The sequence below is a fragment of the Pan troglodytes genome, chromosome 6 (genome assembly GCF_028858775.2).
Source record: "Pan troglodytes isolate AG18354 chromosome 6, NHGRI_mPanTro3-v2.0_pri, whole genome shotgun sequence".
NCBI lineage: Eukaryota > Metazoa > Chordata > Mammalia > Primates > Hominidae > Pan > Pan troglodytes.
Window position 1 is genome coordinate 92,101,585 of NC_072404.2, and position 14,971 is coordinate 92,116,555.

The 14,971-nt window shown below is 31.6% G+C and overlaps 1 protein-coding gene across 1 annotated transcript in view; it reads right to left on the reverse strand.

Moving 5' to 3' along the window:
• Positions 1 to 3,591: 3,591 nt before the first annotated feature.
• The window catches only part of PCLO (piccolo presynaptic cytomatrix protein), a 412,549-nt gene continuing 401,169 nt past the window's right edge, over positions 3,592 to 14,971 (reverse strand). The window contains exons 23-25 of the mRNA XM_001160384.8: positions 10,914 to 11,048; positions 10,201 to 10,346; positions 3,592 to 8,282 (exon numbers count right to left, since the gene is read on the reverse strand). Coding sequence (XP_001160384.5) covers positions 8,142 to 8,282; positions 10,201 to 10,346; positions 10,914 to 11,048 — 422 coding nt within the window. The 3' untranslated portion in view covers positions 3,592 to 8,141. The remainder of the gene's footprint in view (positions 8,283 to 10,200; positions 10,347 to 10,913; positions 11,049 to 14,971) is intronic.

The window sequence follows — 14,971 nt, forward strand, 5'->3', positions numbered from 1 at the left end:
TAATGAGGCTGGGCATCCATGCACGCTTATTAATCATTTGAATTTCTTTGTCCTCTGATTTATTTATGTATTCTTGACAGTAGTCCTTTTAAAATTGCTTTAGATAACAAATATCTTTCTGAATTTTGTGGCATTTCTTATCAATATTTTTATAATTTATGAGAAACAGAAGTCTTTATTTTTATGTAGTTGCATTTATCAGGTTTGCCTTTTGATTAGTATTTTTCTGTCTTAAGAATTTTTTATAACTCGAGTTTATAAAATTTTTTCTATATTATCCTCTAAATGTTTTATAAATTTGACTTTCACATTGAAGTTTTAAAATTAAATGCAATTTATTTTCGCTAATTGTGTGAAATAGAATCCAGTTTTATCTTTTCAAGCAGTTAATTGACCCACACTATTCATTAAAATTTCATGATTTTATTGCAGATCTATTTTGCCTCCTGTGTTATATATATTTGTGTGTTAGTCTGCTGGTCTCACTATTTTGTTCTGTTGTTCAATTTATCTATCCTGTGTCAGTACTATACTCTTTTAACTTTGGTCCTTTTTTTTTTATTCCTTAGGATTGTCTAGAGTGTAACTTGTGTACTTTTATGAGTCTTGATAACTATTAGAAAATAGTTTTCAATCTTGTTCTTCCTCTTCAAATATGCTTTGACTTTCTTGGCATTTTGTGCATCAACATAAATTTGTAATCTTCTTGTGAAATTTCACATATATTTAAAAATGTGGTTGCATTGGGCTGGGCGCAGTGGCTCACGCCTGTAATCCCAGCACTTTGGGAGGCTGAGGCAGGCGGATCACGAGGTCAAGAGTTCGAAACCAGCCTGACCAACATAGTGAAATCCCAACTCTACTAAAATACAAAAATTAGCCGGGCGTAGTGGTGTGCACCTGTAATCCCAGCTCCTTGGGAGGCTGGCGCAGGAGAATCGCTTGAACCCGGGAGGCGGAGGTTGCAGTGAGCCGAGATCGCACCACTACATTCCAGCTTGGCCGACAGTGCGAGACTCCGTCTCAAAAAAAAAAAAAAAAAAAAAAAAAAGAAAAGAAACAAAAAATGTGGTTGCATTTGTGATTTGGGAAGAGTTGAGTACCACTACAATATTCAACTTTTTCAATCAATGAACATGGTGTTCAGGTCTTGTTTAATGTATTATCTTAACAACATTCTTTGTAGAGGTCTTGAACCTCTTTGTTAATTTATTCCTAAGCATTTGATACCTTTGATGATAATAAAAATTATGTTTTAACAATTTCATTTGCATCTAGTAGAATTGACAAATTCACTTGTATATTCTAAAGAAAATTGTTGAGTGTTTGGATTTTCTAGGCATAAAGACATATAATCTACAAATAATTATAATTTTCTTTTCCTTTCTACTTCTTGTTCAATTATTTGTATTTTTTTCCTTGCCTTGATACATGACTGGGATCTTTGATACAATATTAAATAGAAATGATAAAATAGGCATACTTGTTTTGTTTCTGGTCTCAAAAGAAAAGCCATTCACCAAGTTTTATACATAGATACAATTCATTAGATTTAAAGAGTACCATTCCATTCCAAGTGTGTTATAATGTTTTTATTATGAATGAATTTTTAATTTCTTCAAATATATCACAGTACCTTATCATTCTTTTACTTTAGCATATTAATGTGGTAGATTTCATTAATTCATTTCCCAATATTAAAATACTCTTATGTAAATAGTATAATTTAACTTGATCATGATTCTTATCATTTTTATACATTGCTGGATTGGTTTTTTTCATTATCAGGTAGATATCTTGACATCCATGAAAATTTCTCATATCTGATTATGGTAACTTGGTTTTCTCTTTTGATTGGCATGGATTTTTTCATTTTATTAATCTTTTCAAATAATCAAATTTTGGAAGATTGTTTTCTTATAAATAATCCATGAAACTCTTCCTTCATTTCATAAATAATAAAATAAAAAATATGATAATACAAAAAAGTAAAAACATCAAAATGAAAAAACAATTTTTTTGGAATTGTTATACAGGAAGGAAAGATTTCAAAATTTTTGCAATTATACTTTCATCATTATCTTTTAATAGATAACTATTTTGTCTCAATCTTCAAGATCTTTAGACTGTAGTTTGAGGCATTTTCAGCTTTTAATACCTAGAAAATAAATAGTCAAAAAGCCAAACTTTTAAACCATTCATCTATTTATAACTCTTTAGATCTGGCATTATCTTAAAAAAAACTCCAATATATACTTCACCTAAGAATGCCCTTAAAAGTTTACCAGAAGTATAATACATAAAATTTGATCAATCAGTGTGATACATTCCTAAATTTAATTATTGCAGAGAGATGAATAGATAAAAAATAAAAATTTAAACCAACTAGTTTTTTACACTGTTTTAAGGTTAAAAAATGATAGGTAACTTACTTGCTATAGCAAGAGAGTATCAAAGAATATAGTAAACATGTAATCCCCCTCGGACATGCCCTAACTGGCCAAAAAGGGTAAATCCAAGCATTAATATGAATAATAGCTTCAAAGAATTAAAACATATCAAATATGTTTCAATCTTTGGTTTTATAATGACACTAAACATAAAAAGAAAAAGGAATTGGTTATTTTTGGGGGGTGGTAGGGAACTATCTGTTATTTTGAAATACAGTAAACAGATAAAGGGAAATTGTCCAGCTTTCTCTGCCTTTATCCGAGATTTCTTGTACAGACTGTAACATGGGGTAAGCAAATATTGACTCAAAAGAAGTTTATATTTTTCTAAATATTTCAAGAAGAAATAATGATTGATATATAATATTATCATTTTGCAACATTTAATTAATTAATAAATCTATTCTAGGGATTGAGCATCAGTGGCCACGAGCAGGACAAAGTAAGAGACCACCAGACATATGTGCCTCCCAGTCCAAGAATACAAGACTGACTTGTGATAAAGAAATTGGACATGATTTGGACCAAGCATATTGAAAAAAATACTAATGTACAAGTAACACAGAGGCAGAGAAACTTGTTAACTACCCTGTAGTATGCAATGAGCAAAACCCAGTTTGCGAGGAATCCTACAGGTGCAAAGACCAAGTTTTTTTCTTTTCTTTTTTTTTTTTTTTTTTAAAGGCGATTCACTGAAAAAGAAGAGAGGGGGAGGAGAATACGTAAATTAAAAGAAGCTTAGAAAAATATTAAAAATAGAACAGGACAACTACACTAGTGTTTTGTGGGCTCTGTGAGTGATAAATCAAGAAATTATTATCATTAAATCAGGATAGCGTTACATTTAGAAGGGTGGGAACGAGTTGTGATAGGGATGAGTTGAATGCAAGACTTATGAGATGGCTGGCAAAGTTCAATTTTTTGGCCTGGATGGTGGTTATAAGAATGTCTGACATACAATCATTTATGAAGCTATGCATTTGTTTAATTCTGTTTTCTGTATCTCTGCTATATTTGAAATACAAATTTAAAACTGGGCGAGTGAATATATTTAAGATACAATTTTCAGAGATGTCCTGAAAAGTTTTATCTTTATATTAAGGATGAATTTATCAAGTTGATAAACACAAGAAGTCAAAGGTGATATTTTCAATATTTATTAGTAAGGCTGAGGCAACAGCCTTTATACGGCACAGTTTACATAAGTTATCAAGATACATCTTGTATACAATCACAAAACCAAGACATATTTTTACATAGAGTAAAACTCAAGACGGATTTACAAGCATTTTTTTTTTTAAATGCAACTCTCATGTATTTTCAGGTCAATTTATACAGTCCTTAGTCCAAGAATTTGCATTTGTCCATTAGATTTTCCAAAGGGATTTGGGTAAAACAAACAAAAAAACACATTAGCAAATCACCAACATGGCATGCAACATATAGTTAGAAACAAGACATATCTTCAAGTACTTTAGTTTTTATTTCAAAATCAGTTTTATTAAGATGTTTATGTTTTCAGACAAGAAAATTTTTTCTTAAACCTCATATGTGTTTTTAGGATATTAGCACACACATTAATCAGTAGTGGGAGCACCTGAGCACGTCACCAAACAAATATACAGACACAATCAAACAATAATCATATTCACATGCTGAATGCCAAATGAAATTAATATTTCAACTTCGTCTACTTTACCAAGTGTATACTTATGTACAAGGTAATGCATTAAGAAAATGCTCTCAATCTACCTATCAGATAAAGAATTTGATTAAATAATTTTGGCCTAACGGATACCTTTAATAATAGAACATGAAACATACAGAAAACAGCATTGTATCATATTCAATGAGAATATTTGTTTCACTCATTCATTACTGTATTACACCCAAGGCAAGTAATTATTAAATAAATAGCTCATAATTATTCATTGAGTCTTCTTTCACTTTCATTCCAAGCTCAAAAAGAGGGAAGGAAGATCACTTCTGTCACACATAACACATATATAGCTGTAGTTGGCTGATTTTGGAATATTTGACATTGTAGCAATGAAAATAAGTTTTTAAAAATATTGTTAGTTATGATTTAAATAATAAAGTAAAAAAATACTATAAACATCTTTATGATATTTTAATGAAATGAAGCATTGATCAAATAATTTCTAATAAATTGGGCACGATATAATATATACTTTTATTTTACTTCACATCACCACCACCGCTAATATCACTACTGCTACCACCACTATCATTACAGTCATTCCTATAATAAGAATCAATATCAGCTGGTTACCAGCTATAATATTCCCACAATATGACTATTTAAATGTGTGTGATCCACAAAATTAATTCCACTGGTATGCTGAAAATATGTGTTTAATTAGTGTAATTTATTAAAATATGGGCAATATTAAAGAGTAAAGATAACTGATGCCCCTTAGTCTTGATATTTTAAACTGAAATATAAATAAAGAGTTCAGAGTCACCAAAAATCTTCTTAATCTTAAGTAAAAACAGGGAAAACACCAACTTCTTGCTACTAGGGTTATTTGTGTCTGTAATGACTATTCTATATTCCCTGTCTTTTGTAAAAAATTCACTCTGTGCTTTTGTTTCTACAGCCGAAAGTTTCTTTAGGACCAAATTTGAAACCAAGAAGCAACATCAGTCTCTGATGACTCAATGAAATTGTGGGAAAAATTGAGATGCTCTTCAAGGTAAAAGTGCTGTAATTGGAGTAATTACGTATTATATAGAGATTACAAACTCTGTCAGTATTAGAATAAAAAAAAGTTAATTCCAATAAAATGAAATAAACTAAAGAGTGAAAAACCATGTACTGTGATATGTACAAAAAAGTAAAAAACACCAAGAGCCCTATTTGCAATAAAAAAGAAACAGTTTTGTTGTAAGAAGGGTAGTCAACATCATTCAGAAGAAATGCATTCATATAAGGATCAGTGTTGCATAGAATAATTCCAGTACAACCTAGAAGTTTGGTCAGCTGCAAACTTGGCACACTGGCAGGATCTTATGCTCTCTGAAGGGGAATGCTGGTGCACAAAAAGAAGCCCTGTTGTCAACTCTGCTGATTGACCTAGCCCCATCGCTAGTTCCTTGGAACAGAGGGGCTTCTATAATGGAAAGACTCCTACGCTTTCAGGTTAAATAGCTACCAAAGAGATAATCTTTGTTTTGGTGATCCCTCCATTTATATTATTCTAAAAGAAATTGCAACTGGAATGAAGAAAGCTAACTGGTCATACAAACTCTCATGCATACCTATGGATATGAGTGGCTGCAAAAGAGGATCAGAGATGAGTCAGGGTTTTCTTTTAAGGGCAAATACCAGAGCCTTTTTATGTCAGACGGAGATCTCCTTGGACCTTTTCTTCCCCAATTATGAGTGATGATTATAGGCTTCTTCAAGTGCTAGCTTCTGCTGGAACTATCCATGGCAACCATCAGCAGATCTAATAGTTTCTAAAAATAAAATACTAGCAATATAATGTCTTTGATGATTCCACTCTCCCATGCTCATTTTAGAGCAATGTCAATGGTAAATGACATTGTATTATCAGTGGAGGGGGATTAAAAAATGGAAGAAAAGTTATGGTTATCTTTCTCAGTTTGGGGAAGATCGAATTTGTATTCTGAAGTCATATATATATATCTCCTGGGATATATTAGAAATTCTCTTATTTTTAGTGCTTTACAGTCCTCTCAAATTTAGAGCATTTTTTCTTTAAAAATAAGAAAATTCAATATCCAACCAATATCTAGAGTTGGTTTTCTCTAATTCCACTAACACTTCACCCTTAAATAAAGCAGCAGGTTTTAAGCTCAGAATGCTCTGAGAAGCAATTTGATTTATTTCTTTTGGGTAGAATATAGGAATAGGGTAAGACCAGCATTATTAATTTAATTTAGGATAACAAAATTTGCATTTTCATGTAATTCTTCACCTTTAGTCAGGTTAAAGTTTATATTTTAAATAAAAAATAAGTTTTGTGGCTTACTGCTTTTATCCATGTCAATCCTTGCCATTGGTTTAGATGATGTTTTTCACATATAAAATTTGAGAATTAAAAAGATATGTAATAATTATTCCTCACTTCCGTGTATAAAACTATATTTGGAAATGTGCTTTCATCTTTCATGGATCATTGATTTACCATCACAACATCTCATTAGGAAGATTAAGAATATATAATTATTTTTATCCTATAGATAAGAAAACTGGGGTAAAGTGAGTGTAAGTGACATGTGCCAGGTGACACAGTCAGTGATAGAACTAAGACCAGAAGACAGGTTTTATTCCCTGCTGAGTGTGTTTTCCACAACTTCACGTTACTTCCTTAATTAATAATGCTGATAGAGAAGAGGGTGCTTCATTTTAAGACTTGGACATTAGTTGTTTTATTCATTATTATTAAAATAGCTCAAAGTATATTTTAATCTCAGGTAAATGTTAACTTTTCACATATTTTCCCAACATTGATGAACTTGATCACTGTGATACTGTCACTAAAGTAAGAAAATAGAGCACTAGAGAGAACTCGAGTTTAGTGTCATGTTTTCATGATACAATCAGTAAATGAATTAAGTCATTAAGGAAAAAAGCATAAAATATTATGAAATGAGGATCCATTTAATTAATCAATGTCACAAGATTAATATGGTTTGTTTGCCAGAGAAAGAATTTTCTTTCTCTGTCAATGCATCGCTCAAGAGAAAGGCAATGTGCAGGATAATACATTTATTTGCAGTTTCACAAAGAGTAAGTTATCATGCTTCCTAGAACATATCAGTTTACTCTAGGTCCTTTGGTACATAGACTGAAGATGTCTTGGCTTAATGGTAAATTATGAAGATTTTGATGGTTTCAACCAAAATTCCAATATTTTATGGGGCAACATTCTTCTTTGTTAGCCAGTCATAGTTTTATTTCTAGATAAATTCAATTTTATTTCTACCTAGTATTATCTTCACTCTACATTGTTTCAAATGATACAGAAACAAATGTGCTTTTACCACATGGATTCCAAAGTCAGTGTTGTATATGCTTGTAACATTTAGACACAGAGAAAACTGGTAAAATATGGCCTGAAGGCCACAATTTCTACATCTCCTCTTCCATTTTCCCTAAGAACACAGCCACCTCACTTCCAGCCCTGGACACATACTGTAGGTAAATCTTATGTCAGAATCTGAAAGCAGCAAGTTGTCTGAATAGAAGACGATGAAGGAAGATTTTTGAAGTTTTGAAAACTGAGATTTGTTACATCAGTTCTTTCCTTTCAACCAAGGCTTCTTTGCATAAAGAATTACCTTTGTGCTGCATGAAAACCACATTAATCTTTGAGCCTCTGTCTTAAGCTATAGCTCAACTCTACTCAAAGATTATTGTCTTAAGTAATCGAAATTTGTTTCACAGTTTCTCTTCACAGCCATGGGAAATTCAAGGTCTCAGAACTCCATTCTTCTTGTTTTCAGTATGTGAACTTTTTCAGTTGAATATCTTTGTGTGATCCACAACAATAAATGTACAAGGTCTTAAGTATGTTTTTGCCTGTTGTTCCCACTCTTATGTTTGCCTCTCAAAACTTAGCTTTGTACAATAGTATTCAACTATAGTCTTGATGTGAGGCTATTTAGAGCAGTTTCTATACCCTGAGAAGACATGTTTCTTCAATGCGTTTGAGTAGGACTGACCAAAAGTTTGTGCCAGTTGACTATTCTTTTTCTGAGATCCACTTTGTCAAGCCAGATACAGGCTTCACCAATCAAGGTCTTTTTCATAAACTTCCCTCCATTGGAGAAAAGTAAAATCTAGAAAAAATAGCCAAAAATAAACATATTTAATTTATACACATATACATGTGTATAGTTTTCAACCTCTTTTAAGGACATTTAATCATCAAAGAAATAGCACAAAAGAGGGTGACGCTGAGTAGAAGTAGCAGACATACTTGCAGGAGAACTGATAACCAAGGTGTTCTCAAAAGATTTGCATGTAATATAAATTAATTCACATCAACATTTGTATTATTCCGCAAAGGAAAAGACACATTCTGAAGAATGTGAGAATACTAGGTAAGAAATGTGTAACTAGCTAATTCTAAGTTTATGCTTAAACTGATGGAAAGTTTCACAAAATAACTTTGCCAAATAATTTTTTACTAGTTTACACAAATCCAAATCAAATAAAAGATTATCTGTATTCTGAATAAATAAATATAACTTCACAGAGCATTGTTTATATTTAGTATTAAATTTTATGGTGATTTTACTATAGTATGTACGTCCAAGCTGTTTTCTGAAGTCATATGAGACAAGGGTCTCAAACTAGAGAATTTTTTTTTTTCATTTTAAAGATGAGTTGAAGGAAAGGTAGAGAGCATTCAGTGGAGCTAAGCAGTAATCCTTATAATTTTATTCTCTTTTTCGCTTCAGAATCTCCTTTGGTTATATAATTTACCCTTATTCCTGGCGAAAACTTTTATGCTTCTGACTTCAAAATTTGTACTTCCAGATATGACTATCTCTTCTGGTTTCTGGTTCAGGGATTTCAAGTGACATTGTATATTTTCACTCGAATCTCTGCCTTCTTATCAAATTCATTTCAGACAAACTTTTGGTCTTTCTCTATTCCAAATTCCCTGACTACGTAATCTCTGTGAAATAATACATTTGTTGACACAGACTTCAGAGTGTCATTTCACATTTTTATTCCCTTCCAGTCTAATATCAGTTAATCTTCTCAATACATTTTTGCTTTGTAATATCTTTTATCTTTGTCTCTAATTCAAACCTTTAATTTCCTGTACCATGGTCTCTTCCTATATTTTTTTCTCTTTTCTCATTCCCCCATTTCTACTTTTATTCCTTGTCTCTATATCCACTAAAGACGTACTATGTGCAAAGCATTGTGCAGGCTGTAGGCAATGAAAATTAGGCCTTGCCCTAGAGAAACTGATAGATAGCATAGAAGCAGTGACAGGTAAGTACAGATATTGTTACAAGACAGACTGGGATTGATAGCCTAATAATAGAAGCAAAATGCTTGGTGAATAAGGTAAGATGAATTATACCCAGGGTCATCAGTAAGGAGATGAAAGATGTGGAGTATTGTGATAGATGGCGAGAGTTGGAAAAGGGAACTTTGAAGGGGAGAAAAAATATGAGGAAAGGATTGGAGGCTTAACATGACTTGAAAACAGTCTATTGTGACTTGGAGTATTAAGTGAGTGGAAAAGTATCCAAGGAGCTGAGACTAAGTCAATACAATTAAAACTCACTTTGGAGGACTCTGAATGATTCAAGATAATGGTGAGTAATTGAAGAGCTTTAATGTAAACTAGGGTTTTAAAATGTAACTCTGGCAGTGCTGTGATGAAATGAACTAAAGGGATTAGACATAAATGACAATAGGCCAGGTAAACAGATGAAATGATTTGAATAACAAAAATGGGGGCCCAAAAAGTTTTAGTGGCAGTAAGCATGGAAATAAGAAGAATCTATGTAAAATAAACTCTGCAGACAGGGTAGAGAAGGCTTGGCAGCTGATTGGATGGGGTGAGTGGGCTGTGGAATTCTACAAGATTCCTGGGGAGATACTGCTGAAAATTAGTTAACTTCTCAAATGTCATATAGTGTATGATCAGTATATAAATATTGAATAATGGAATAAAAATAAATACAATATGAATGAGAAGTTTTAAATATCAACTACATAATACAGAGCTACCTGAAGAGAATGTCCTGCAGGACTTAGACTGAATCGAAAAGTTTCATTGAATGAAGGCTCTCGATCATGTCTGCATACTCTTGTTTTTTTCTTGATCACCTTTTTTTGGGTAGAAATATTCATCACATATATTTTCACATATAAATCTGAAAATAAGAATTCAGCCCATTAAATTCCATCAATCATATAAATTTCTATTGAAAGAATTATAACTGTATACTGAGAGTTCTTGTTACATTTTGCACAAAGCCAGCAGATTGTAAACAATTTGTTTCAGATAATATAAAATGATTAAAAGATACGTCTTTTTTTTGTTTGTTTGTTTTGAGACAGGGTCTTACTCTGTCACCAGTCTGGGATGCAGTGGCCAGATAACTCACTTAACTTCAAACTCCTGGGCTCAAGTGATCTTTCTGCTTCAGTCTTCTACATAGAGGGACTACAGGCAGGAGCGACTACACCTAACTGACATATCTATTTTTCTTAACAATTTAAAATTGTCCTTCTGTTGTCTAATGAATATAACACTATAATGTATATGTTAATATATCTAGCTAAAAACTGAAAGAAAACAACTTGTTACATATGTTAATCAGTTATTTTTCTGACATATTTGGTGTACAGTTCAAATTTTAGTTAACATTTTCCAGAATATGTAAGACACATCCCTAAAAAATTCTAGATATATTGATGATTATAATAGAATTAGATACCTGGTAGATGATCAGGAGACTTAAATTTGTATGTAATATTTCTGCATTGGAGAATTTCAACTATTAGTTGTTCACCATCTGTCTTCATTTCCTTCTTCAGTGCAATCTTGATTTCTCCCATTACCTGAGTTTTAGCTGGGAGAATTTAATAAAAATGTAAAGAAGTATGTAATGCCATATATGAAATGTTTAGTTCAATAATTCATTCATACATTCATTTACTCTTTATCAAGTGCTAAGTATCTTATGACATCCTAAGTGCTAAATATCTTATGACTGTATTTTATTCATCTGTATATTTATTCACAGGTGAATAAATTAATTCACAGATGAATAAAATACACAAAATTTATCACAGATTCATTTATTCAGATATGAATAAAATACAGTCCATGCCCTTAAAGCCTGTAAAGAGTGAACAATCTTATGGGTAGACTGATAAATACACAGATGCTTACACCAAAGTATGTTAGATATAATGATAGCTTAGCAACAAGGGAGGTATGAAGAAATGCATGTAGATAAATTTTACTCAACTGTAGACTTTAAGGCAAAAGAAGTAATAGATATGACTGTATCAATTCATATAGATATGACTCTATCAAGAGATATGACTCTATATCAATTCATGCATTAATTCACTTATTCAATCTCCAACAAATATTTTATTTCCAACCCTACTCTGTGCTAAGCACTCCATTAGGAAGAGTGAATTTAATGATAAGCCAAAACGTGCGTGCTTATTGGTTTCATGCTTTTTCTACCTATTGGGAAGAAAACCATTCATCAAATATTTTCATCAATAAATATATAATTATAAAAAGAGGAAAGGTTCTGAAGTATAGAAGTATGGTTTCAATGGAGGCTAAAACAAAGGAGCAGATGCTTAGGGAGGTGCTGCTTAAGCTGAAACCAGAAGGATGAGAGTTAATTAGGTGAGATGGATTAGGAAGGACATTCCAGAGAGAAGGAACAGTGTGTTCTCAAAAGGAAATATAACATGAGAAATAAATGCCTATGTGATAGTAACATATTGTAAATTGAAGCCATGTTAAGAATTTGGTTTTTCTGTTTAGATCTCTAGGAATCCATTAAAGGTCTTTAAACATGGCTGTAGATAATTTATTCTCAAACATTTTGATCTCAGGAATTCTTTACACTCAAAAAAAATTGACAGTCTTCAAAGAACCTTTGTTTATGTGGATAACTACCAATATTAGAAATATAAAATTTCTAATTTTTAATTAAAATGGAAAAGTAGATATTTAAAAATATTTATTAATCAAATCAAATGACAATAACTGCTTTAATGAAAATGTTTTAAAGAACATAATCATATTTTCCAAACCAAAAAAAAAGAGGTACTGTTTTATATTTTTTCAAATTTCATTAGTGCATGGCTTAATAGAGGACAACTGCATTCTCTTTCTTTCGCTCTCTTTCATTTCTTTCTTTCTTCTTCCTTCTGTAGAGATGGAGTCTTGCTATGTTGCCTAGGCTGGTCTCAAACTCATGGCCTTAAGCAATCCTCCTGCCTTGGCCTTACAAAGTGCTGGGATTACAGACATGAGCCATACTGTACCTCACCTCTTTTTTCCTTTTAGAGATAGGGTCTCACTCTGTCGCTCAGGCTGAAGTGTAGTGGCCCGATCATGGCTCACTGGAGCCTCAGACTTCTTAAGTCAACCATTGTATTTTGGTATGTGGCATAAGCACTTTAAGAATTTTTCCTATTTAGTCATATGAATATTAGAAAGAAATGCACTGAAGGATTTAGATTTTTAAACAGTTGAACTGATTCATCGAGGATACCCTTAAGTGAAACTGGCATTTTTTTCCCTGTAAGAGCATGTTGGTAAATAAATAAAGTGTCTACTAGCATAGTTTCTTGCCACTGCCTTAATAGGAAATAAGTCCCTAGCACTTTCATGCACTATTACTTTGCACTACCAATATAAATATCAACCAAGTGAAAAAGGTAAGTAATTTCAGCATATTTTGAAAATAATTTTGACTTCATGAACTTAAAAATCTCGCGGAACCATGGAGGTCTGTGAACCACATTTCGAGAACCAGTGTTATAGAGTATAGTTGAGTAATTTTTGAAAGAAAATGAAATAACAAAACACTGTGAGTAAAGTTGTAAAAATATTAGGCTGTAGTTATTTGATCATTTTGATTTAATTTTGTCACATTTTGGGGATATAATTGATAGATGTATTCTTTTCTGGATTAAGCAACTGTTTGATGAAATTAACTTAAAATTTGTAAGTCCAGATATACCCTTACATGTGGAAAAATACCTATAACATATCTCTCCTCGCTCTCTTCCTCTGTCAAAAAACTAATACTGTAGTCCAAAAATTGACAAAATTATCTTCTATAAGTTTTATAAACTAAAATACAAATCTTCCAGAGTTAAATAATAATTCATGAGCCAATGATTAGAGATAGTTCATAGTAGAGAGATGTTTACTTTCAAGAAACTCTAAGCATAAATAAAAGATTTTATATCCAGCTAACCTGTCTTTCAACTATCAAGCCTACAATTTTAAGCATGAAAGAACTCAGGGAATGCTTCACAAAGTTTGACTCTCTGAGAAATACATAAGATAAATTTCATCAAATGAAAGAGACAACTAGAGAAACTTCAGCAAAGGGACTGATGGTAATTATTCAATATAATTAATTGTAGAACTAAGATTGAGCAGTACATAGGTTGGTGGAAGAATAGTATGGAAATGTCATATTTATGACAAAGTATAAAGTATGAAACTAAAAATTAATGAATAAAGAAGGGAGAGAGAAAGAGGAAAGCAGAATGGGATTACTGATTTTTGTATAGGTAATAGGTAACAAAGGATGCCATTTAAAACTAACAAACCAGGCAGTCAATGGTCATGTAAGAGGAACAGGAGTTAGACATTATAAAAACTATAAATAAAAGGAAAACCTTTAGAACAAAGATACAAAGCTTTCTTAATTCCAAAAGAAAATTTAAAAACCCAGAGGCCAAGTGGAGAAATATCATCAATATGACATAATATACACAATGATTATAAAATAAAATGCAGAGTTGAGATTAAGCATATCTATTATATCACTAAACATGAGTAAGTTTTAGCTAGTCTATTTTAAAAATTGTTTCAGATTGGCTCACAAAGCAAAGCCTAGTTCTATACTATGTACAAGAAATACAACTAAAATCTGGTTTTATTCCAAACAGTAAAAAATACAGATATTGGCAAGTATGTCAGGCATATGGAATCAATAAGAGTGCAGAGGTTGAGATCTTATTATCAGATAAAACAGAATTCAGGCCAAAATGCAGCAAACAAGACAAAGAAAGACACTGTATGAAACTAGAAATCCATAAATCATGATGAAGACACAACAGTTATCAATATCCGTGTACCACTTATGTAAAGTTGAAACTACAAAGTAAGATGCAAGAATATAGAGGATTTGAGGAGGAGTAAAGATGATAATAATGCAATATTAACAGTGTAAGACAAGGCAAGTGAACTAAAAAACTAGATAAAATATTGAGACACTATAATCAATAAAGTAGATCTCACGGATATGTATCAAACACTATACCCTGATCATAATGAATATACTTTTTCTTAATCATCTATGGAACATATTCAAAAACTGATCATATATTGAGTTACAAAGAAGACATTAGTGGGTTCTATAAAATGAAGCTATTATCAAATTATGTGATAATACACTCAATGGCTTTCAACTAACCAACTTTTGGGTGAATGGAAAAATATATGAAAAAATACAGAAGTTCTGAAAAATAATGGTAATAAAACACTATATATCAGAATCTGTAAGAGTTAAAGAAATGATCACATGAAAATAAATAGCTTTAAACTCCTGTATCATTTCAAGTAATGATTAGAAAATACACATATTCTTCTATCTGCTATCAATAAAAAAATAAAAAATACAATTGGTTTAAATTCCAACTCAAAATCTAGAAAGGAACAACAAAATAAAATAAAAGTAAGTACAAGGAAGGAAATAATAAAGATGTCCACTAAAATTAA